Source organism: Spea bombifrons, chromosome 4 (genome assembly GCF_027358695.1).
Source record: "Spea bombifrons isolate aSpeBom1 chromosome 4, aSpeBom1.2.pri, whole genome shotgun sequence".
In the NCBI taxonomy this organism is placed as follows: domain Eukaryota; kingdom Metazoa; phylum Chordata; class Amphibia; order Anura; family Pelobatidae; genus Spea; species Spea bombifrons.
This window is the reverse complement of record NC_071090.1, coordinates 86,811,483-86,832,787: the sequence shown is the minus strand read 5'-3', so window position 1 is coordinate 86,832,787 and position 21,305 is coordinate 86,811,483. Positions and strand designations below refer to the sequence as shown.

The 21,305-nt window shown below is 38.7% G+C and overlaps 1 protein-coding gene and 4 non-coding genes across 5 annotated transcripts; 4 read left to right on the top strand and 1 right to left on the bottom strand.

The window, feature by feature from the left end:
• Nucleotides 1-14: 14 nt before the first annotated feature.
• Nucleotides 15-18,693, bottom strand: FANCI (FA complementation group I). Its single transcript, XM_053464980.1, has 38 exons — nt 18,635-18,693; nt 15,915-16,004; nt 15,574-15,646; nt 15,329-15,459; nt 14,506-14,659; nt 13,672-13,729; nt 13,480-13,521; nt 13,206-13,329; nt 12,484-12,569; nt 12,206-12,338; nt 11,733-11,825; nt 11,453-11,589; nt 10,968-11,148; nt 10,687-10,774; nt 10,403-10,533; nt 10,030-10,100; nt 9,718-9,832; nt 9,516-9,638; nt 9,224-9,292; nt 8,880-8,981; nt 8,264-8,431; nt 8,063-8,184; nt 7,760-7,924; nt 7,251-7,430; nt 6,770-6,936; nt 6,241-6,308; nt 5,883-5,999; nt 5,225-5,276; nt 4,457-4,584; nt 3,965-4,033; nt 3,731-3,824; nt 2,184-2,368; nt 1,948-2,004; nt 1,806-1,865; nt 1,360-1,437; nt 571-666; nt 370-495; nt 15-113 (listed from the first exon to the last, which is right to left on the bottom strand). Exons 2-38 carry the CDS (start codon nt 15,996-15,998, stop codon nt 54-56), a joined length of 3,987 nt encoding a protein of 1,328 aa, XP_053320955.1. The 5' UTR covers nt 15,999-16,004; nt 18,635-18,693; the 3' UTR covers nt 15-53.
• Nucleotides 18,694-19,327: 634 nt separating this feature from the next.
• On the top strand, nt 19,328-19,400 carry TRNAR-ACG (transfer RNA arginine (anticodon ACG)). The gene has a single exon. It is a non-coding gene; the product is annotated as a tRNA-Arg (tRNA).
• Nucleotides 19,401-19,709: 309 nt separating this feature from the next.
• On the top strand, nt 19,710-19,782 carry TRNAR-ACG (transfer RNA arginine (anticodon ACG)). Its single transcript has one exon. It is a non-coding gene; the product is annotated as a tRNA-Arg (tRNA).
• A 393-nt stretch (nt 19,783-20,175) lies between these two features.
• On the top strand, nt 20,176-20,248 carry TRNAR-ACG (transfer RNA arginine (anticodon ACG)). Its single transcript has one exon. It is a non-coding gene; the product is annotated as a tRNA-Arg (tRNA).
• Nucleotides 20,249-20,629: 381 nt separating this feature from the next.
• On the top strand, nt 20,630-20,702 carry TRNAR-ACG (transfer RNA arginine (anticodon ACG)). The gene has a single exon. It is a non-coding gene; the product is annotated as a tRNA-Arg (tRNA).
• Nucleotides 20,703-21,305: the final 603 nt, after the last annotated feature.

Below are 21,305 nucleotides of genomic sequence, written 5' to 3'. Positions count from 1 at the left end.
GTTAAATGTTTTAAAGAAAATTTCTTTTATACTTATTTAGCGTTCTGTATAAATTATTTCACTTTTCTTCTTTTCTTTTTTGGTTCTTGACTTTCATGCTCCTCTGCCACTGACTTTAAAAAAGAAAATATTCAGGTTGTTTAGTGTCTGAAAATGTCACACTTGAAATAAAAAAAATCCTGCACTGACCAAGAATAAAAACTTTTCAGCCACCCACTGACTTTCCGCCCTCTTTCCAAATGATCTCTTACAATAACAGTGACTTTGATGTCACTGACTAATTATGCATTTTGCAGTGCCAATGCTAGAGCAGTGAAGCCGCAATAATGGGGTTAATTCTGTAGGGCTAGGCAGTGTGAGAGGCTATACCTCATTGTTGTCTGGCTCGTTCTCCTCATCGTCGGACTCCTTTTCCTGTAAAGCTGCATCCAGCGTAGCTGCGTTTATCCTGAAGTCTCGTGAGGTGCTCAGCTTCATGTACTGCATTAAATTCACCTGGAAAAGAGGAGCAAATCAATGAAGCGATCCGCCTTTAGGAAGCAATTCGAAGATCGAACAAACCGTAAATACCTTTGACTTTTTAGACAAATGGATGAGAAATTTCTCATATTGCTCGATGGCAAAGATCAGGTTGGGGATTGGTTTGGTGTCCCGAAGGATTTTTGCCTGAAAGATACAATGAGCTAAAATAAAACACATACAGTAGCTTGAAAACAGATTTGAATTCTTTAAGGATTCAGATGATGCCGTTTCACTAATAGAGTATAATTTATGCGGCCACCACCTACATTCAGTCATACCAAGAAGCCTGTTGTTATAATAGTCCGCCATCACATCTATTCCCGTGACGCGATTAGAGACAAGTATCTACCCTATCTGCATGAATCCTTTATCCAGCAAGGGCATTAGGTGGGACTCGGCTTGTTACAGTGTTGTTTACCCACTACTGTAACACCCCAACCCCATTTATTAGCATCATAAAAATGCAAGACACCTTTCTAGTATTTTTTACGCACGGTAAGTTCCACTGTTAAAAAGAATACCCGTTTATATCGGGGAACACACTTCCCACAGGTAGAGCAATACATACACCGCAGATAGTTTTATTTAGGTTTTGTTGTAAATGTATATCTCTAGGGGGAGTACAGGACGAGTAGGATATTGGTTTTTTTTTTATATGTTTGGTTAGTTTCTAATTTTGTAAGACGTGTAACTACACGGTACCCCTGAAGAAAAACAAAATGGAACATTCACTTGCTAATCTAGCCCTGTGTGTCTCGCACAGGGGCAGTACAAGAGATGGCCCAGTACGAAAGTCATGGCTCAAACCAAGCAACCCCTACACTAAATAGTACTCACTGTAGCCATCGCAGCAGCATCCTCTTTCTTTTTCTTCTTCTTTTCTCCTGCAGCATTCAGACTTTCATTGTGAATATTCTGTACAAATAAATAAAGATCAAATATGTAGGGTGTATAGAATTTTAGAATGTGTTTTTATTATACAAGCAAAGGGCTTCGTAAACACCATAAAGGCTCTCTCTTTACTGCTAACTACACACAGAATCTCTGATGAATTTAGTTTGTGTTTTTGTTTTTGTTTTTTTAAGGTTTGGGGGAAAATATTTTTATGAAAAGAGAACCTTCAAAAACTTATCAAACAAGAGTATTGTGTTATGTAACAATTTTAACTAAAGGCATAAATATTCAAACACACATCATAAGCATATCTAATGTAAACAGATATATAGCTGTCTCTTCTATAGTCAGCAGAGCGTTCTTTATTCACAGGATGACATGATGCCTACCTGTACGTATGTAATGAAGGCATAGCACTGCGGAGTCAGATGGGAGCCAGATAGTTTAACCTGCAGAAAGACAGAACAGATCACATGCTCTGTGGTTCATGCAACACAGACCTTCAAAATACCGTGGAGGTGGTAAACATACCAGTTTTTCCAAGCGAGCAGGAATCTGTCCCAGATGACTGGTACAAACCTGCAGATACTGGACACAGAGGGTACATGCATTAGACTGCCCTTTGTTTCGAGGTGGTGGTATAAGGGATTCATTACACTTCTTACAATAGAAAAATGTTTCAAGAAATAACCAATTGCTAGTTTTCCCGATATCTGCAAAAGCAGTAAGGACAACTTTGTTCAGTGTAATTAAGACTCCACACTCACATATTTGATGAGAGATGTTAGGATGTTGTACATTTTTGCCAACTCCTTCAGTAAAGAGTCAGTACAGGATCCGCTGGGAAGGGCCGTCTGTACCAGCTCGTGGCACGCGGTCAGTAACGTCCCCAACTGAAGAATGATAGCCTTTTCCACGGGTTCTCTGGGATTCACTCCCTGAGTGGCACTTTCTGTTAGAGAGAGGCATATAGTTATCGTTCTATGGGATCCGTTATAACCAACAAATACATTGCAAGGCTCTTTAGGAACTTTATGTTTATGTTGAAACATAAAGAAGGGCCACTCTTTAAGATGAGATTATGGGACTCATATTGTTTTGTGCAAAATGCACTTTGAAACAATTCTCAGCGTAGAGGAAGAATACATTTGTGTCCTGCAAGATACAAGGTGTTTCAATGTGTAAGACGATAACCCGTTTAAATCATGTATTTGATTCTTTTAGATATTTGCAATCTGTATTATACAATCTTTTTGGTTTCAGAGCATAATGCGTATACTGACATCACAGTCCATTGATTGGGGAAATTAAATGGATCCGACATACACACAAACTACAGAAGTAAAGAAAAACACGGTAAAAATGTTAAAAGCGTTTTTAAGTTGGAAATGTATTTATGGAGAGTTACAATGGAGGCGCCACCGGAACCGGTCTGTGCCTGTCAATGTCAGGTTGCTTATACCAAAAATTAATAAAATTTGAGCACGCTACATAAAGCAAATCAAAATAATTGTGAGTGCTACATGCAGTGTACACCACAAACAACACTATTACAAATTACATTTCCTCCTAAACATAAAAGGGCATTGTCAGGGCACAAAATACACAATGAATAATGAAGACGCAAAATAGCAAAATTTATCATTTATATATATACACACACACACCACCTTGGGGCCTGGAAATGGTTGGACATTTTCACATAGGAACGCTTTTAACATTTTTACCATGTTTTTCTCTACTTTATTACCTTTTTTTGCAAAAACAATATCTTTGGGGTCCCTTTAAATATTGTGTTTCATCTTGGTTTCCCCCTGTTCTCACCCGGATCTCAATGCCTGCTGCTCTCACAGTGTAAGGAATTCACAGCTGATAAGGACCATTCGGCCCATTGAGTGCCATTTTCCCCCCAGACATAAAGACTCAGATCTCAATCAGCCTTGTCTTAGATTCAAGAACTGTATTCCTATCCATTTAAGTTTTAATTCCCCAACTTTAATAGCCTCTGCCATTTCTGCTCTGAGGCTGTTCCAGTTATATATGGATTTCTTAGTAAAGCAAAACTTCCTTACATTACATCTGAGAAGCAGCCGTCTGCCGCCTTGCTGTCATAATCACTATTTGATTAGCCCAGGCCTAGGTGTATGGGCAGCCATCGACACTAGCATGTGACAATTATACTCACCATTCAATTGTTTAAACTGCAGCTTTATGTGACAAATATACCTGCCAAGGGGTTAAATTCAAGGCTTACTTTTTAATGCAACTTCTCAAAAAGTGGCAAATAGCTCTTGGAGTCTGATTCTGCCCTCACCAATTATCTTCTCTGAAGCCAGCTGTCCTTTCAGCTTCGTAATCAGCCAATCCACCTCTTCCAAAACCTTTGCGGCTTGACCTAAAACCATGAGCTCCAGGAAGAAGAAAGACCTAGGTCACCCAATTAAATATTCATCCGCACAGATGGACATCTGATTAAAAAAAAAGTGTGGCGGTATTTCAGGGGTCCGCTTATAAGGGGATAAAGTGACCCTTTTAATCCAGTACTTACAGTGACCGTGGGGGCTGCAGTCTTCATATTTACAATGGCGAAATGAGATTGCTTCTCCACTTCAATGTCCTGTAGTAATGGAGTAAAACAAATTACCTCATATTTACTGTATCATTCTTATTCTACAGTGTATTGCATCTGTCCCAAAACCAAAGTAAGTAAAATGTTAGAAGTTTCATTGAAATTGCAACAGTCAAAACTACTTTACAAGATGGGCGCTTAGCAAGAAATGCATTATTTCAAGCTAAAAGAGAACAAATAAGAAAAGAGACACATCTGTATAGCAGAGGGTTATGAATACAAAATACCTTGCTGGAATGCTCCCTGCATTAAAAATAAAAAAACTGTATCCCTCCCTTGATCCGATTGGATTTAAAAAATCTGATGACCTGTGAAATTCCTCGTAAAGCCCTGTCCCCGCCAATATGTATTTCTTACTTTGTTGCCATCCAACCCAGCAAGCTTCAATAATACCCAGAATCAAACATTTACCTGATCAATATCCCCTATGTGCCCATGGATGTCCTGGCAGAGCTCACGGAGAATGCTCACTGGACTTTTGAACAGGGAGTGGAGACTAAACAGAAGGTTCATTAGACCCCTACAGAACTGGACATCCTCTGTGAAGAACATCAAAAACAATCAGTCATATGTCTACAGTATCTGAATACCAGTGGAACCAAAGACCAAGCTGGCCGACACCTATGGTCTGAAGCTTGAAGAAAGAATGGTGATCTATGCAATAAAATATGTTAAAGACTTTGGCCACTTTTTCAACCAACAGAAAATGTTTATGGTGAGGCTAAAAAATGATTTCTGCATGACTGATTTTTATCAAGCTATAGTAGCACTGCGGACACTTTAAACAAAAACACATACATGCAGTTGAGAATATTCACAGAACAGTTCACAGTTTTTTACGACTACCGTATTTTCTCGAATTTAAGACAAGGTTTTTTTCCAGACACATCAGGGAGTCTGGAGCACCGGGGGCAAGTTTTGGGGGGGCAGAGTGGTATATAGGGGGGGTATAACTCATATCTGGGGGGCAGAGTGGCAAATAAAAGAATAATATTTTTTCTCAATAATAGTTTTTATTAAATATGAAAAAAAAATGTTTATGTGAATATTTACTAGTAAAACTTTTTTCCTATAGGGTAGCCTTATATTCAGGCCATCTTTTTTTCCTAAATTAATATTCAAATTTTGGGGGGTCATCTCATAATCGAGCATTAAGTTCATTTCAAAATTCATACTCACCAAAGTTGCTTTCTTTGGAAATTTTGACAGTCCAAGAAAGCATCTGTACAAACTACATTAGAAAACAAATTATACAAAAATACAAATATTTAGTTGTGCTAAAAAAACTAATGGAGGTCCAATGCTAGAGATTTTAGTTGAGTGAATACTGATGTTAGGCTATAAAGTCTGTTCAGTTGCTTGGGGGGGAGCCATTTAAACATCTTATACACAAAATCTAGCATGTAAAGCTAATAAATCCAAGCAAATATGTCAATGTATTATTTTTGCTTAAGGTTTAGTCATAGAAAAAGGAACACACAAATTTTAGGAATTTCAATATGGCAAACAGTTATTTGTCAGAAAGGTTTTCAACAACTATAAGTTATGTTTTCAATGCTGTATTCAGTTAATAATGTAAGTAATGAATTCATCAAACGCTTAAGGCATTGGTCCTATCACGGCATGGAACCTGGACCGTGAGTTACAAGTCCAGTACTCTGTAGTTTAGCCAGACTGGATGCCTGGGGGTGATCAGCAATATTCCCTAAGCAAATACCGATAAAGCCAACGTACTATGAAGTTACACGCATGACTCTCCAAAATATTTGTCTTTGTGAGTGTACATAAAACTAAAGTTTCTTGCATATTTTTGCATGCTGTATTTAGAATGTCATACTTGTACAGATGAGGGTTCCAGTAATCTGGACAACACAGTTAGGACATTAACCAACAAGACTGCCTCTTTGCTGTTAAAGTCATCTTCTTCACCGCTGATCTGATTCATGAGACACCTCTGGTAGAGAAAATAGATAGGTTACAGTAAATGAGCCCCAATGGCTAGTAAGAGGAAAAATCAAACTACAAACAACAACTGCTACTACTGTCACTAACTCCATGTATGTTGTACAAATCTAGAGGTTGCATTCTGGCTGCAATGACAGCCCCGTACACTAATTATTATAACGAGAGCCCTGTAAATATAATAGAGTTTAAAAAACGGACAGCAAAAAAAAAAGAGAGAAAAAAACCCCTACCTGAAACTGCTTAATTTGAAAAGCAGCTTTCTCAGTCATTTCCTTAGAGTCTTCCTCACTTTCATCATCTGCAAACACATATTTATCATTATTACTTATTATTTAAAAACAGGGACCCCATTTTTAGAACGATATACAAGCAGTTGACAGTCAAGATCAGCATTCGTGATTTGACACATCATGAATCCCGTGTGGATCAACCAATGCACAGGATGAGAATTCTCTCTCTTGTAACAGACGGATCTTCAAACGAGATTCAAGCTGGCAAATATATTCCTGTTTCCTGATGTGAGGCAGCTATTGTTCCTTTTCTCGCTAGGTGTGAATAAAATAAAAAGCGTAGTCCAACTACAAAAGCCACTTTTATATACAGCATATATTGTTTTCTTGTTTGCAGTGACTTCTAAATCTGGTATTATTAGAAACACATCCCTCAAATGCAATTATATATACAGTTTCTCTTTTATGCATTCTGTGACACCACACAGTCCACTGACTAAAGTATTTCACTCATCTGCCAAACACCTACCCAAAGCAGCAAGGAACTGTGCGATCTTTGGTTGATAACGTTGCTGGATTGTGTGAAATATGTGCAACAAGCCCTCCAGACACAGCATGGATATATTCTTCCCTTTGTCCTTTTTCCCAGAATCTTCAGCTGCAGTAGGGATTGATGTGTACCTCCACAGGAGTACCCTAGATACAAAGCTCCATGAAAATGTTTTACTAGCTGTGAATCTATACAACAAACAGAGAAATGTTCATATATTTACCATTAGCACTTTGGACTGTAAACGCTAGCGAGGAGGTTTCTCCACAACACTGGTCTGTGTTAAAATATCAGATGTGTATACAAACCTGACAGCTACGAAGATAGCATACAAATCTAGGTTGTTTTACTATAAAAAGCTAATAACTGCACTTTTACCTGGAAGCTAATGTCTCACCCCACCGGTAGCTGTGTAGAAGCACTCAAAAACCTACTATAGTCAGGACTTTACATCAATTACCGTGATATCTCACAGATGCTGTGAAACATTTTTTCAGGATTTTGACCATCGGGTCCATCTGTTGCTCCCGTTTCTTCCAGTTGCTGAATTTTTTGCAGCGCAACAGAGATTGCGTAGCGCATGAAATCCAGATTTGCACGAAGAATAGAAAGGCTCTCTTCATGGGTTTTGGTACTGTCTCTGCAAAGAAAGGTTACAACCTGTAGTATCACTCCACAAATACTGAACACATGATTTCTAGCACTTGTACATTTCTAGTACACGCTGAAAAATATCTTCAAAGATGCAGCAATGGTCAAGTTTTTCTAATATTCTTCAAAGATTTACTTGACCTGGCCCTTTGCAAGCAGTATTTCAGTAAGAAGTGCTTCTTGGTTACTCACTCTGCTTCAGTCTCCCATGCCTTCCTCCTTGGGGCTGAATTGATCCATATATCCAGTTAGTGTCACTGGTATAGTACAGTAGCCTACCACACAAGCTAAGGTGCCGGCTGCATCAGTAGATCTTACCTGAATAATGCAGTCAAAAGGGTACAAACAAAACGCATTGAAAGAAGACTTCTGGACAGCTTATGGTTTCCAGCTGCCCTGCCTTTGCCAGATTTCTCTTTTAAAATATCAGACAGCTTGTTGTAGCACTTGAACAAGCCAAGAATGTCTTCAAACTTGCTTTTGCTGAGAACAAAACAAAGTAGAACTAATTTATACAGGGCAATAGGATCTGCCAACCCATATCTAACAACAACTTGAACTACAGGGAGTGAAAGTTTTAAGATGAAAATCCATAAAGTGGTGACAGTTTTAGGTTCCTACCTAAAATTTGCTGTAGTGAAGTTATATTCAATCAGGACCTCACAAATTCCCATGACCAGAACTGCATAGATATTATTCTTCACACCAACACTAGATGCCAAAGAGAAGTCCGCAGACTTGTCCTAAAATAGAAATAGATGTTTATTGCCTGGTGCGATAAACTTGCTTTATTTCGTAATTTCACTGTTGATGAAAGATTACCAACTCAAAATCTTCCAGGTCACATTTAATCATTCTTCTAGTTTCATCAAGGTCTTGTTGGCATCCTGTTACATCATCGTCGTCATCATCATCATCTCTGTTTCTCTGCTGCTGTAAGCTGCACTTATACCAGCTTAAGCAATGATGAATGCAGCACAGTAAATGTGCCTAACAGAGGGAAAAAATTAAGAAAAAAAATAATATTGCCTTTCAGAAGGGGGGAACATTTATTTCATCACAGGCTCTGAATAGTCTTTACTCGCCAATTATCATCTGTAAAGTATACACATATTCCAGATTTTTATTTGCCAACCCCTGCTATTAGTTTCTTTCTTTCTTTTATTTGAATAGGTTAAAGATCATAATAATTCCAAAATGTTATTACCTATATCATCTACTTGGTGGGCATGCTGGTACATGCATTGTTGCACTAAGCGTACCTGAAGTTTATCTGAATTAGAAAAACAACTACAACAAAAGCTTCAAATGTATAAAACGACAAGTGTAACGTCTGCAGATATTGCTGCTCTCCGTAACAGTAACGAGATTGAAAGCACTGAAGCCTGTCCCGGTTTCACAAGCTATGTTTATTAATTGGGTTGTGAAATCAACTTACCAGTGGTTCTTGCAAAAATATCTGCTCTCCTTGAGCTGTAATGCATCCTTCCAGCTTTAATGGTGGTAACAGGTCAAGCTCTGGTTCATAGTATCGCTTTAACTACAAGATAGGTTGAAAAGTACCAACAGGACAGGTTTGTAAAATAACTGCTACTAGCAAAACAAAAACACAATTTTGTCTTGTCAGAGTAGTTGCTATTTGTATAATGTTAACAATTTGGCTTTGCAGGCTAGGCTAATGCTGCAGGACTTTACATAGTTATTCTGTGATTTGCCAATATGTACAGACCATTGAGGTTGCATTTTTCCTCCTGTTTAGGCTTAACCACAAGTACGTCATACCTGAGATAGGAGAGTCTGCATAATGGAACCGGAGAGCTGGGAATTCCGACGTAGCACGTCATAAAAACCCTAACAAAAATACAAAAAAAAGCCAATGCTAACCAGAAGTTCAAGAATCCGCAGGGTTTGTGATTTCGGTTTCTGTGCTGAAGCATAACAGTTTTGTTTTACTAGTTTCAAGGCTGTGAGTTTTGAGTAAAGCTTATGGTCTATAAATGTAATGGGGAAATCACAATTGTATCTCAATAATTTCACTGGATCGTACTTCTTTACAGTGATATATGTTACAAACCTCATAAAGAATAAGCCTCACATCAGCTTGCTGGCTCAAACACCTTCTAAGGCTGCCCAGGATTTCCAGGCAAAAGGCCTCGTTAGCAGCAGAGTTGTATCGTGCATGGACATCCACCTGCACCTGCGACACATAAAAATACACTGTACATATGCAGCACAAACATGGAAGCCATGAGAATTTCAGATGTGATAGGAATTACCTGGCTAGCGCCAATGGCCTGGCTGCATTGGGAGGACGACAAACTCCCGAGGACCTTAAAATTCTTTAGGAGCAGCAAAAACCCAGCAACAGCAGATTTCCGAGCATCTATCTGACTGCAAAGGCACAACAGAACAGACCAAAGGGTTTGTTGTCTCCGTATGCGAAGGTCTTTTAGAACTCTTCAGCATATTGTGGGACGTGAGCACAAGCCAGACACAAGCAGTTGGCATTAAATAACATTAATATAGATCTATATAATGAAATGTGTTTTATCCCGTAATACATTTGGAGCTTGGAGGAGATAACTTACCTTGAAAACATTGCTTTTCGAAGCACGAGGATTAGCGCATCTCTCATGGACATACTAATTTTGAGAAGAGGCTGCAAAAAGGCAAGACAAACATTATTCTCTAAGAATAAAGCAAAACAGTGTTTACACATGAATGTGCTTTTTAAGCTGGGATGTGGCAAAGAGCAAAGCTTTATCTCTGCCACTTCTTAACTAGAATAATGACAACGCCACCCCTGTATTGTAATTTACAGAGATACAATAGGTTTAGGATTGAGGACTTGTTTGTTAAACACAATGATGCGCGTTTCTGAAGTGTTTTCTCGCTCTCTCAAACAATCAATTAAATTACAAGCATTTGTCTGCGGATATCTAGCAGAGGTTGGATTTCTACCTGCACAGCTTTAAGTAGGCCTTGTACTGTAGCCAAGGGAAGGTATCCCAAATGGTCAAAGGCTTCAGTCACTTTAGAGGATGAATTCTGAAGAATAAGCGGAGCAGACGCTACAATATCCGACAGCAGATCTGTAAAACAAAAATCTCAAAATGTTAATAGTAGATACCAATGTAACAAATGTTTATGTATTTGAACTTAATTAACATTTCACATCTGAGCAGTGTGTAAATAAAAATAAAAACCAAATATTTACAGAACCACATACTTAAACATTACTTTACCTATAAAGTGACTGATAGGACTAGTGGCCCTTGTTATAACACGATTCAAGACTTGCTCCAAGACTTCACTTCTGATTGGCTCATGAACCTGGCAAATAAACACACAGTTCCTCAATACCAGTCGTCAGTCAATAGCTGGTTGATTGATGCCCAGATACCTATAAACTAGCCTATAAGTTTCACAGCTTCATAGTGTAGAACGTGTAAGAACCCAAACTGCACTGCAGATGAACCAAAATTATGTAAAATATAAAAAACTAAAAAATATAAAATAACTTCACCTTAAAAGTTTCCAGTAAAATTTTGGATCCCAGCTGACAAGATTGCTGCGGGGGTGTTTTCGGAGTTGCTGAAGCAATTTCTGGTGCTTTTGCTGCTGCAGAAGCCTTCGGCCCAAATGAATCCATTAAAATGAAACCAAGTTCCACAAGGCCCTGCGTGACATGATCCCAACCATAGCCACTAAATGGAACAGTGTTGGTTTCTTGTTACAATTAGATTTACAATCCAATATCTATACACACATTTACATTCACAAACATATGCACACACATTGAGATTTGACATTTTAAAATAAAATATCATTAAAACAATTTTCCATGTGTAAGAATATTGGTACGGGGTCTGAATACTGGGCATTTACACTCCAATTACCTGCAGAGGTAACCCTAACAAAAACAATACACATAAAACTGTTCTGTGTTACACAACTCTACAGTTTTAACACTGCTTTTTCAAATAACCATTCCACTGATGGAACATTTACCTATTTTTCACCGTTTCCAGAAGCATTGATGAAATACTAATTGGCTGAGGAACCAAATCCTGGAGAAATTTTGAGCCTTGTTGAAACTGCAAATCTTTAAATCCTTTCAACACAGTTGTTTTCAGGAAGTCGAACACCTGTATTTCAAAAGACATTGCAAATATAAACATCGATTACAACTGGTCGTAGCCTGAATATATATATATTATATATATATATATATATATCACAGTGCTAAGCAAACAATAGGCAAGTCAGTATGTATTCATAAAATGATTACCTGTTCCTCAAACCTTTGTATTCTTGATACAGACAGCAAGAGTGCAACGCTGAAAGGACAAAGGATCTTGCTTGTGTCCCCTTGCTGACCGGACTATGATAAAATAAAAAGTGTTACAAAGTTCTGAATTGAGCAGACTTTTTATTTATTCATTTATTTTTCTTTACAATTAATTTTGATGAAAAACTTCACATGGGGAAACTATTTATAAACCAATTATGTAGAGAAAAAAACCTTTAATGCCATGGTCTTTTGAGAGAAAAACAACGAATTGTAAGCTAAATACTGCAAGGTATGCATTGGTTACATAGTATGAAGGGAAAACCTGGACGTTTAAGGCTCTGGACAACCTTCACCACTGCAAAAGGAAACCTCTCTAGTTCATACATTGTCCTATGAAACCCATGTAATAAAGCATGTAAAAAGTGTAGTGCTGGGCATGGTGCTGACCAAGTGCTCACTCCTTTAAATACCTTTAAATACTTTACAAACTCTCTACCCAAGTCCTGATCCAGTTTGATCGCGAAGACAATGTGTAAAATGATTGTGCCCTCCACATGACGGAGTTGGTCGTGTGGGATTGTTTCATCTTCTAAGTCCAATGACCTACAAATCAGAAAGCCCAAAGTTACAGGCGCTACCAATAAAGTATGGTTTGGAGAGGAAATTCACATTTTCACATACAAGAGCATTTATCCCTGCATATTTCCCAAGTTCAGTGACATTCAGCAAATTACGAATCATTACTTACTCAGCATTTCTCTGTTCCTCTGTCTGTTTTTGATCCAGATCATTAAAAACAGTGACTATTCCTTCTAATATATGCCTTTTGCATCCCTGCATGGAGATGAAATAAGCAAGGAACATTTAGAGGTCCTGAACACAATAGATGGGATGACTGGCCACAAAATGAACAAAAAGTACTTAATCAAATTAAAAAAGCAAAAGAGAATAAATAAAAATACATACCACAAATTCCCATAATATCACCCTCCCACAAAATAGCCAAGTTCCAGAGAGGACGGTCTAAAGAAGTTTGTGATAACCTACACTGGGTCACCATTTACAGTGTAACATGTAGGCACAAAAGCTAGGGTCATCAAAGATTATGTACTGTAACCACATATCTCTATAAACATTTGTTTACAAGTATCACAAACTTCTTTACATTATCTGAAACGAGCTAAAGTCTTTTCTTTACCATCTTTCATGGCCAACCATACTCTTTAGGAGATAAAGTCTTGGCGCGTGTTATAATTAGTACTACATCGACATAGTTATATCTATACAAAATTCTAAATACATATTTGATATAAAGACTTTGACATGAAGAAGTAACATTGAAAGTGTAAGTAAGGTCGCTGTTTGAGTAGAGCAATGGCTGAATAAATCCATCAGAATGCTCCTCTAGAGAATTCTGCAATTTTACATAACTTTTCTGAAAGAAGCATCCTATTTGCAACCCTTTCCCACCTTGGCAGAAAGCAGAAGCAGCTGGTAAACCAATGGAGGCATTTCCTGAAGATCTAGCTTAGAAAGCATTCTTAAAACCTTTTCCACAACAAACTGCAGTTCCTCCGAGCTTAGAGGAACATCCCTGGGAAAGGACAGACGATGCAATAGGTTTGTTATAATGCATTGGAACATGTGATATACAAGAAAGAAAACAATATTAATATTAAATGCAATTTAAAGGGCTACTGTTTAGCAATTAACTAAAGGAAGCGTGTTCCATGCCTCCTCTTACCTAAACATAGAAGTGAGGTGAATCACGCAATGCGAATCCCATCTACAAAGAGAATAAGAAACAGTTTCACAGATAACTAAGTCAGAGCGATCAAAGTGATAAATGTATTAACATTAAAATGTGAAGATTCAAGACAGTTTAAAAGTATTGTACATTTCTTAACATTAATATCAGAATATGGATCCCACCAACCTGCTAGAGCACAAGCTATTTATAAGCTGCTTCTTATATTCTTCTCCAGTGAGTTCACCTTAAAAAGAGTTTTAAAAACATTTATATACCAACTCATTATTATAGCAAATCGTTGTGTGTCTACTAAAATATCACAAAATAATGGAAATTGTAAGGATCAAAAACCAGGGGAAATGTGTCCGCACTGCAAGGCTTATAACCTACTTGTATAAGGAGATACAGAGGGGCAAGAATATCACAAATTGTGGTCCTGTTCAGACCCCCGTGCACATAGGTAGAAAGTGCTTCAGCTGATTTCAATGTGAGCAACGGATTTGCTGCTTAAGTTAATTGGTGACGCTGGCAGAAACTGCCCTCCGTGGCCTAAGTGTTATTTGTTTGCTTCTGAAGAATACGTGTTTAAGTACTTATAGGTTACTTTAATATGCTTTCTTCGCTAACAGTGGACGTTAAACTGCCATTTATTAAAACAAATAGCATACACTAAAAAAAGCCAGAAGCAGGCTGCATGCTTACAACATGTCATTGGCATAGTATCTAAAGACATTGCATATAAAGTTAGAGTTAGACATAGGGGAGCGCAGTTCTTAGCAGATATAGTAGATTGTATTATACGGGCAAAGAACAGTTCTAGGAATGAAAAGGCGGTAGAATTGATAAGGTAACTCAGAAGATGGAGCGAAACATAAAAAAGGCAGGTGCCTTAAAGGATATGCAAACTGTTGTCAGTTTGGTACTTAAATGTTTATTATAGTGAGTTTTCTTTGAGAAGGGGCAGCCTTTAATAAACATATTTAGAATGCAATACATGAAAGGGTATGTGAATAGCGTTACCTTTGCCATAGGCTAAGCTTTCCTTAGAAGAGAGAGCAGTGAGGATAGTGGGAAACATCTCCAGAGACTTTCCATTACTGAAACTCCCGCTTTTCACAGCATCCACAAACAAACTAGCCAGCTCAATGAGGGACGGTCCAGGTAACTGATGAACCTGAAGCAAAGTACTTTATTATTATAATTGTTTTTTTAGTGCCATCATAATCCGTAGCACTGTACAATACATAGTAGAGTTGAGGAAATTGAAAAGAGAAAAATTCTGCTCTAAAACACAAACCCAGCAATATTTCCAGTTAAATTCACATTTATTTAGTTGCATTTGACAATCATGGTTGAAAAGTGCTTCTCAGCAAATTGTCCTGCTGATGTTCCCACTCCAACTCCTTAACTATATGAATTATAGGAACAGTCACGTTTCTTTCTACATCTCTTCAGCGAAATGAACATATACCCATAGTCTCCCAAGTTCAGCAATGTTTCTATGTGAAACATGCCAGCCCCCTTCAATGATCTGGTGCACTAGCCTCAGGCCCAGGGAACTCAAGCAACAGCCTAAAGCAGCTATTTGGTCATGCCCTGTTCTTGCTAGCCTGTTCAGCAAGTTACTGTGTAACTGGCAAGTACAGGCCACAGCAGGGTTCAATCTTGAACCCTAACAGAGGACAATGCATAAAGAATGTTCATGCATTGGCAGCAGAGACAGAGGTAAAAGAAAGGTATCAAATAACCTTTCATACAAATAAGACAAATACATCCACAATGATGTATGTGAATATCGTCGCTCTGCAGTAAGAACACAAATCCTTGGCGTTTGACATCCTACCTCCAGCATTAACAGCCCCACAATCTCAGAGGCAACTTCTTGCTGTAAGTCCCCAGACTCAACAAGTTGTATGCAGTGCCTATAAACCACAAGCCTCCGGTGAAGTCCTGGATCCTGAGAACACGGGGATCCTGAAACAAAATTTCAGAAAAAGAGCTTGCTTATACAACAGCCACATGTTCATTGTGGAAATAGGCAAAGCAGACTGAAAAAAAGTCCGGCTTATTGCAGCAAAGAATATTTACCTTTGAAGATGGCTCGTAGAAAGCTTCCAGATTCTTTCCCTTTAACAACATGCTTTCTGATGATATCTGTCAGCTGACACAAGTGTTCAGAATTTAGAATGACTAACGCACTGATTAAATGTTATTTTCACAATAATTGCGGCACAATATATCTTACTCCTTCCACGGACGTATGTGAAAAATCCCTTAAGGTTTATTTACTAAAGGGAGAGTTGTGGTCTCAGCTCCCCCACTCCACTATTCATTATAGGGGACCAACACTGGCAGTTTTGGCCAGCAAGAAGGGGCCGTTCTGGCCCTGAATAACTCAATGTGTTCCTGTTATTAATGCTTTCATTCACCTCAGTGTCTTCAAGGCTCTCAAGATACTTTTGAAGTCCATCTGTGTTTTCCTCTGCTGCTAATGAAAAGATCTTCTGAGCCATGGTCACCTAGTAAAACAACAGGAATCGAAGATACATGTTACCTCATAGTAATGGCAGGACTCTAACCCCTTCGTGTGACAATGGCTGATTTTATTTTTGGAACCCTAGGTGTCAATGGCTGTTTTAACATTTCTGCACTGCTCGTGTGTAGCTGCAATTTTATTCTTTCCTCTTGACTAGATTGTAAGCTCGTTTGAGCAGGGCCCTCCTCACCTGTTCTCTCTGTAAGTCAAAGTGTTATGTACTACTTGTTATGTCCTGTCTACCCATTGTAAATAATAATGATAATACTTAACCCACACAAGTTATATATGTTTTTTTCAGGACAAGAACAGCTTTCTTTAGATGTCATTATTTTGATTGTATCGTATTGTTTACTATAAACAACAAATGTATAAAATACGTTGAAAAATTAAGAAAAAAAGGACTTTTACTTGAAAAATCTTTTATTCATCTATAAAAGCTAATAAAAAAAACTGCTAAATAGATTCTACTATTGGTCCTGAGTTTAGAAATACCCAATGTTTTTATGTTTTTTGCTTTTTTCTACACATTATGGGGCAATAAGTACAGGTAGCGCTTTGCTATTTTAAAACCATTTTTTCCAAATCTGGTAATCCCCCCCCCATGTGCTATTTCGGGTATCTTTGAAGCCGGCCAATGCAATTTACCCCATCAAACCATATATTTTTCAAAACATCCCAGGGTATTTTAAATGCTAGTATTTTAACTCTTTTCATGCACTAATTCTACCACCACTCTTTGTCAAACTTTGTGGTAGTCATTTTTTGTGTTTTTATTTTCCCACACACATTTTACTTCATGTATGAATTAACAGGTCCTGGTATATATCACTTCCAAACAACACCCCAATATGTGTTCAGTAACACCCCCCCCCTCCCCGAGTACAGTGATACATGGGTTTTTTCAATGTTGACATGTTTCAATGTTGCCATTTGGTGATCCACTGCCCATGCCCTTTTTGGTACATCTTTGAGCCGGGCCATTTCAGTGTGCCCAATAAAACCATATACTTAAGAAAACTAGACACCCCAGGGTACTTCAAATGCTGGGATTTTAACTCTTTCCATGCACTAATTATAACACCAGCCTTTGTCAAAGCTTGCAGTAGTATTATTTGTGTGTATTTTTCCCCACACACGTTGTACTTTAGGTATGAATTTACAGCTCCTGGTATATGTCACACAACACCCCCATATGTGTTCAGCAACATCTCCTGAGTACAGTGATACCCCACATGCATGGGTTTTCCCTGTTGTTGGGACATTGCTGAACCTGGCCAAATCATACATTTTTTTTAAAGTAGACACCCCATGGACATTTAAAATGCCAGTATTTTAACTCTTTCCATGTGAAAAATAATATATATTAAAAAATATATTTATATATTTATTTTTTTTTGGCCTTTTTTAAAAACATTTTTTTGGAACACATCAGTGTGAAATTATTTTTACACGTTACCATTTTTTTAAAACCTTATTTTATTTTTTTTACTAATCACATTGTGATTAGAAAGCTGGGCTCGACAGCTTGAACTCTTTTCAACTCCATTACTTTTTTGAAAGGACGCGCCTTTTGCAAGTGGCAAAATCACTCAGAGGCGTTTGTGACTGCTCCTCGGAGCGGCCACGGCGCGTCCTGGGGTGGGTGTTCGGTGTCCCTGAATGCCTCGCTATCGAGGCATTTCAGCAACACCATTGAGGTGTACAGTGTATGGCGGATGTTGACGCCCCGGGGAGGGGCCAGACACGGCCCCTGATGCCGATCTCGGTGTTGCTGAATGCCTCGACATCATTTGGGTGCAGAAAGCAAACATAGATCGCTTTCTGCAACCGTTTGAAGTCATGACGGTCCTAGCACGTCAATTGTCATCAAGGGGTTAAACAATGGAAAAAATGGCAGTAGTTCAGCTTTTGCAGTATTAATGATTTTGCTAACTGATCTATTTCTAACATTCATAGTACTTTAGGTAGGATTGATTTATTGGCCTATCTTTCAGCAGGAGGTAGCCCGAAATAGCTGATATGACGTAACCAAAATATATCTACCTAGACTGTTAGACCCTCATTACAATTTATTGTGAGCCAGGCCCTCTTTACCTAATGAATCGGTTTATCTTAGTCTGTCAGCTCTAGTTTTTCTCAGACCCTTTGAATATATGTATTGTAAGAAGCGCTGCGTAAACTGTTGGCACTGGATAAATAAAAGATGATTATAATAATACCAAATATAATATGCGCCAAAGCGTTTCCATCTCATGACGCCGTATAGTGCTAGGGAGCGCCGCTTGTTGTCACATCATTAATGACAATTCCCAAGGTTTAACAAACATATACTGATAGTATGCACTTAAGTGTACATTAACCCTTTGAATACCAGGCATTAAAAACGTTTGAGTACCATACGGATTTAATAACCCTTATGATTACAATACCTGCGGCCCCCAATAGCTTTTACACAACGGGCATGGCAATACAATATTAAACTAAAGTTATTTAATACACGGAGTTAACCTGCCGCTGCAGACATAAAGCTTCAGTAGCCCGAATGCAGTTTACCAATTAACTAACTAATGTTTGGGTAATTTGGGCTACTGTTATCTAAGCAGCACGCACCTCCCGAAGTGAGGGGATCCGGCAGCTCCGATTTCCCGCGCACCTCCTCTGAATCTCTCGCACCTAGCGTCACTTCCGTCGTCCCTGGCAACGTCCGGGTTCCCCGTCAATCATCCTTGGGAGTGACGTAATAGCTGGAGCTGTGTGTTAGTGCGGCGTCAGTGTCTGCGGATGCTCAGTCGGGGTGGGATTGGAACCGGGTCTCCTAAGGAGATGATCTGTATATTTTGTAGAGGGGCAAGTGTGGATACATGTGAAAGGGGTGAGTGTAATGCACGCCAGGGATGGCTTTATATGTCCTTTTATTTCCTTGGTGTCCCACATAGAACCCAGACTTCTCTGTACGATATAAAAGGAATACTGTATATACCGTATATATATGTGATCTACCTGGGAGCAAAGCGAGTACACACTGAGCTGTGTAGATGCCATCTACCGATCCGACTGATACAGAGACACACCATTTATCCCTACCGGACGGCTTCCAGCTGTCAGTGGTGGCTGTTAAGTGCCCGTATACGGTGTTTGCATATGTAATATATACATATGATCCCTTCTGCTTAACTCTCTGAACGCCTTAGAGATAATTGACTGGGGCGGTAATGATTTGGTTAAAGCTCTTGTTTATCGGTATAGTTTCGATAGGTGCGGCTTTTCACCTCTTTTGTTTCAGGGGCTGCAGTTTTTATAAGCGGGCCAGTGGCGCAATGGATAACGCGTCTGACTACGGATCAGAAGATTCTAGGTTCGACTCCTGGCTGGCTCGTCTCCTTTTGTTTTTTTTTAATTAAATATTGCATTTAATTATTTACTCTTTCGTTGGCTTACTGGCTTTTCATTTTGTAAAGGTTTATTATTGTGGGATTGTACGGTGACGGATTGGTCAAAATAAAATTGGCTCCAGCATTGTTGAGGACGAATAGCAAACAAGTGTGAAGAGAGCAGTGTATATATAGCTAATACACGGTTACTTTGTGCTTGTGCATATTTAGATTTTTTCAATGCGGGTGTAATAATAGTATGTCCCAGTGGGTTTGTGTATGAGAATAGTATTTCCCAAGCGTCCTCTATGTTCGGGCCAGTGGCGCAATGGATAACGCGTCTGACTACGGATCAGAAGATTCTAGGTTCGACTCCTGGCTGGCTCGTTCGTTTTTTAACTTCTCATATATTCGTATTTACAGGCTTACGTAGAGAGGGTGAAAAAACAACGTTGGTTTGTACAAAAGAAAAACGAGTTTAAAATGCTATCGGTAGGGATAGATTATATTCTATCTATTATATTTAGATACTATAATTTTCTAATATTGTCATGAAAATAGGTTTTAGTGAATTTCTGAGCAAATCTAAAGCCTCTTATGGGATCTTTGTGCTCTGATCTATACAGAGAACGTGTAAGGCTATTGTTGAATGAACTATTACAGTGTGATTGCTGGTGCAGTCGCACCGTGTAATGAATGAGCTAAAACGTGGTGGGTGAAAAAACAGAGATGCGTTTTGGATTGAGGATGAAGACCCTGGTACAATAGCATTCAATAGGCGGGCCAGTGGCGCAATGGATAACGCGTCTGACTACGGATCAGAAGATTCTAGGTTCGACTCCTGGCTGGCTCGTTCGTTTTTTAACGTCTCTGTATTTACAGGCTTACGTAGAGAGAGAAAAAAAAACTTTGGTTTGTACAAAAGAAAAATAAATTTAATGGAAAATTGTATCGGTATTGATAGATTATATTCTATCTATTATATTTAGATATTATCACTTTCTAATATTGTCATGAAACAAGGTTTTAGTGAATTTCTGAGCAAATCTAAAGCCCCTTATGGCATATTTGTACAGATTTATACAGAGGACGTGTAAGGCCATTGTAGAATGAACTATTACAGTTTGCTAGCTGCTGCAGGCACACCGTGTAATGAGCTAAACTGTGGTGGATGGAAACAGAGAGGCGTTTTGGTTTGAGCATGAAGACCATCGTACCACGGGTCTGAAGAAGCGGGCCAGTGGCGCAATGGATAACGCGTCTGACTACGGATCAGAAGATTCTAGGTTCGACTCCTGGCTGGCTCGTCTGTTTTTGTTTTTTTGTTTATTTTAGTTGAACATTAATTACTAAGTATAAGAATCATTACTTAGGGAGAGAACTTCTAGTACTATGTGACACTGTCTATAGGGACATTAGCTGCTTAGGTAATATAGTAACTCCTAACTAACACTTAGTGCCAGATGATCTATTTATACTATAAATGTTTTTAGAACAAAAAACATTAAACATACAGGTTTACAGTAGTAAACACTGAAATAGAGTGGGGTGTCACACCCACAACTTTTAGCATAACAAAATTAATTTATTGTATCCATACAGTACTTTTTGGAAATGTGTGAAACATTAACCCTGTGGAAGCTGAAACAAATAATTGTATTCCCTAACCTCAGTCAACCCAAGGCTAAACCATGATCCCCCCCCCAAATGCATTTGGGGAAATCACTACTGGCCCATGAGCTAACTTGCAGACTTGACCTCAGGAGAGAGGCGAGACAACCATGACAGCTTCATCAAAACTGGGAGGAACATTTAGCCCAATAACCTTCTGCAAAGGAAGGATTGGCCCCTTCTAGCCCAGGAGGCAAGCAAAGCCCAGTAAGCCTTCAGTTCCTGCTCTGTTTGGTGCC

What these genes read in the sequence shown, in the direction of transcription:
- FANCI (XM_053464980.1), bottom strand. Translation starts at nt 15,998, where the DNA reads ATGGCTCAGAAGATCTTTTCATTAGCAGCAGAGGAAAACACAGATGGA. An exon ending in TGCAGACTCTCCTATCTCAG is followed by an intron (nt 8,982 to 9,223) that starts GTATGACGTACT and finishes CCTATCTTGTAG; the next exon opens with TTAAAGCGATACTATGAACC. An exon ending in TTCCAAAGAAAGCAACTTTG is followed by an intron (nt 4,585 to 5,224) that starts GTGAGTATGAAT and finishes TGTTCTTCACAG; the next exon opens with AGGATGTCCAGTTCTGTAGG.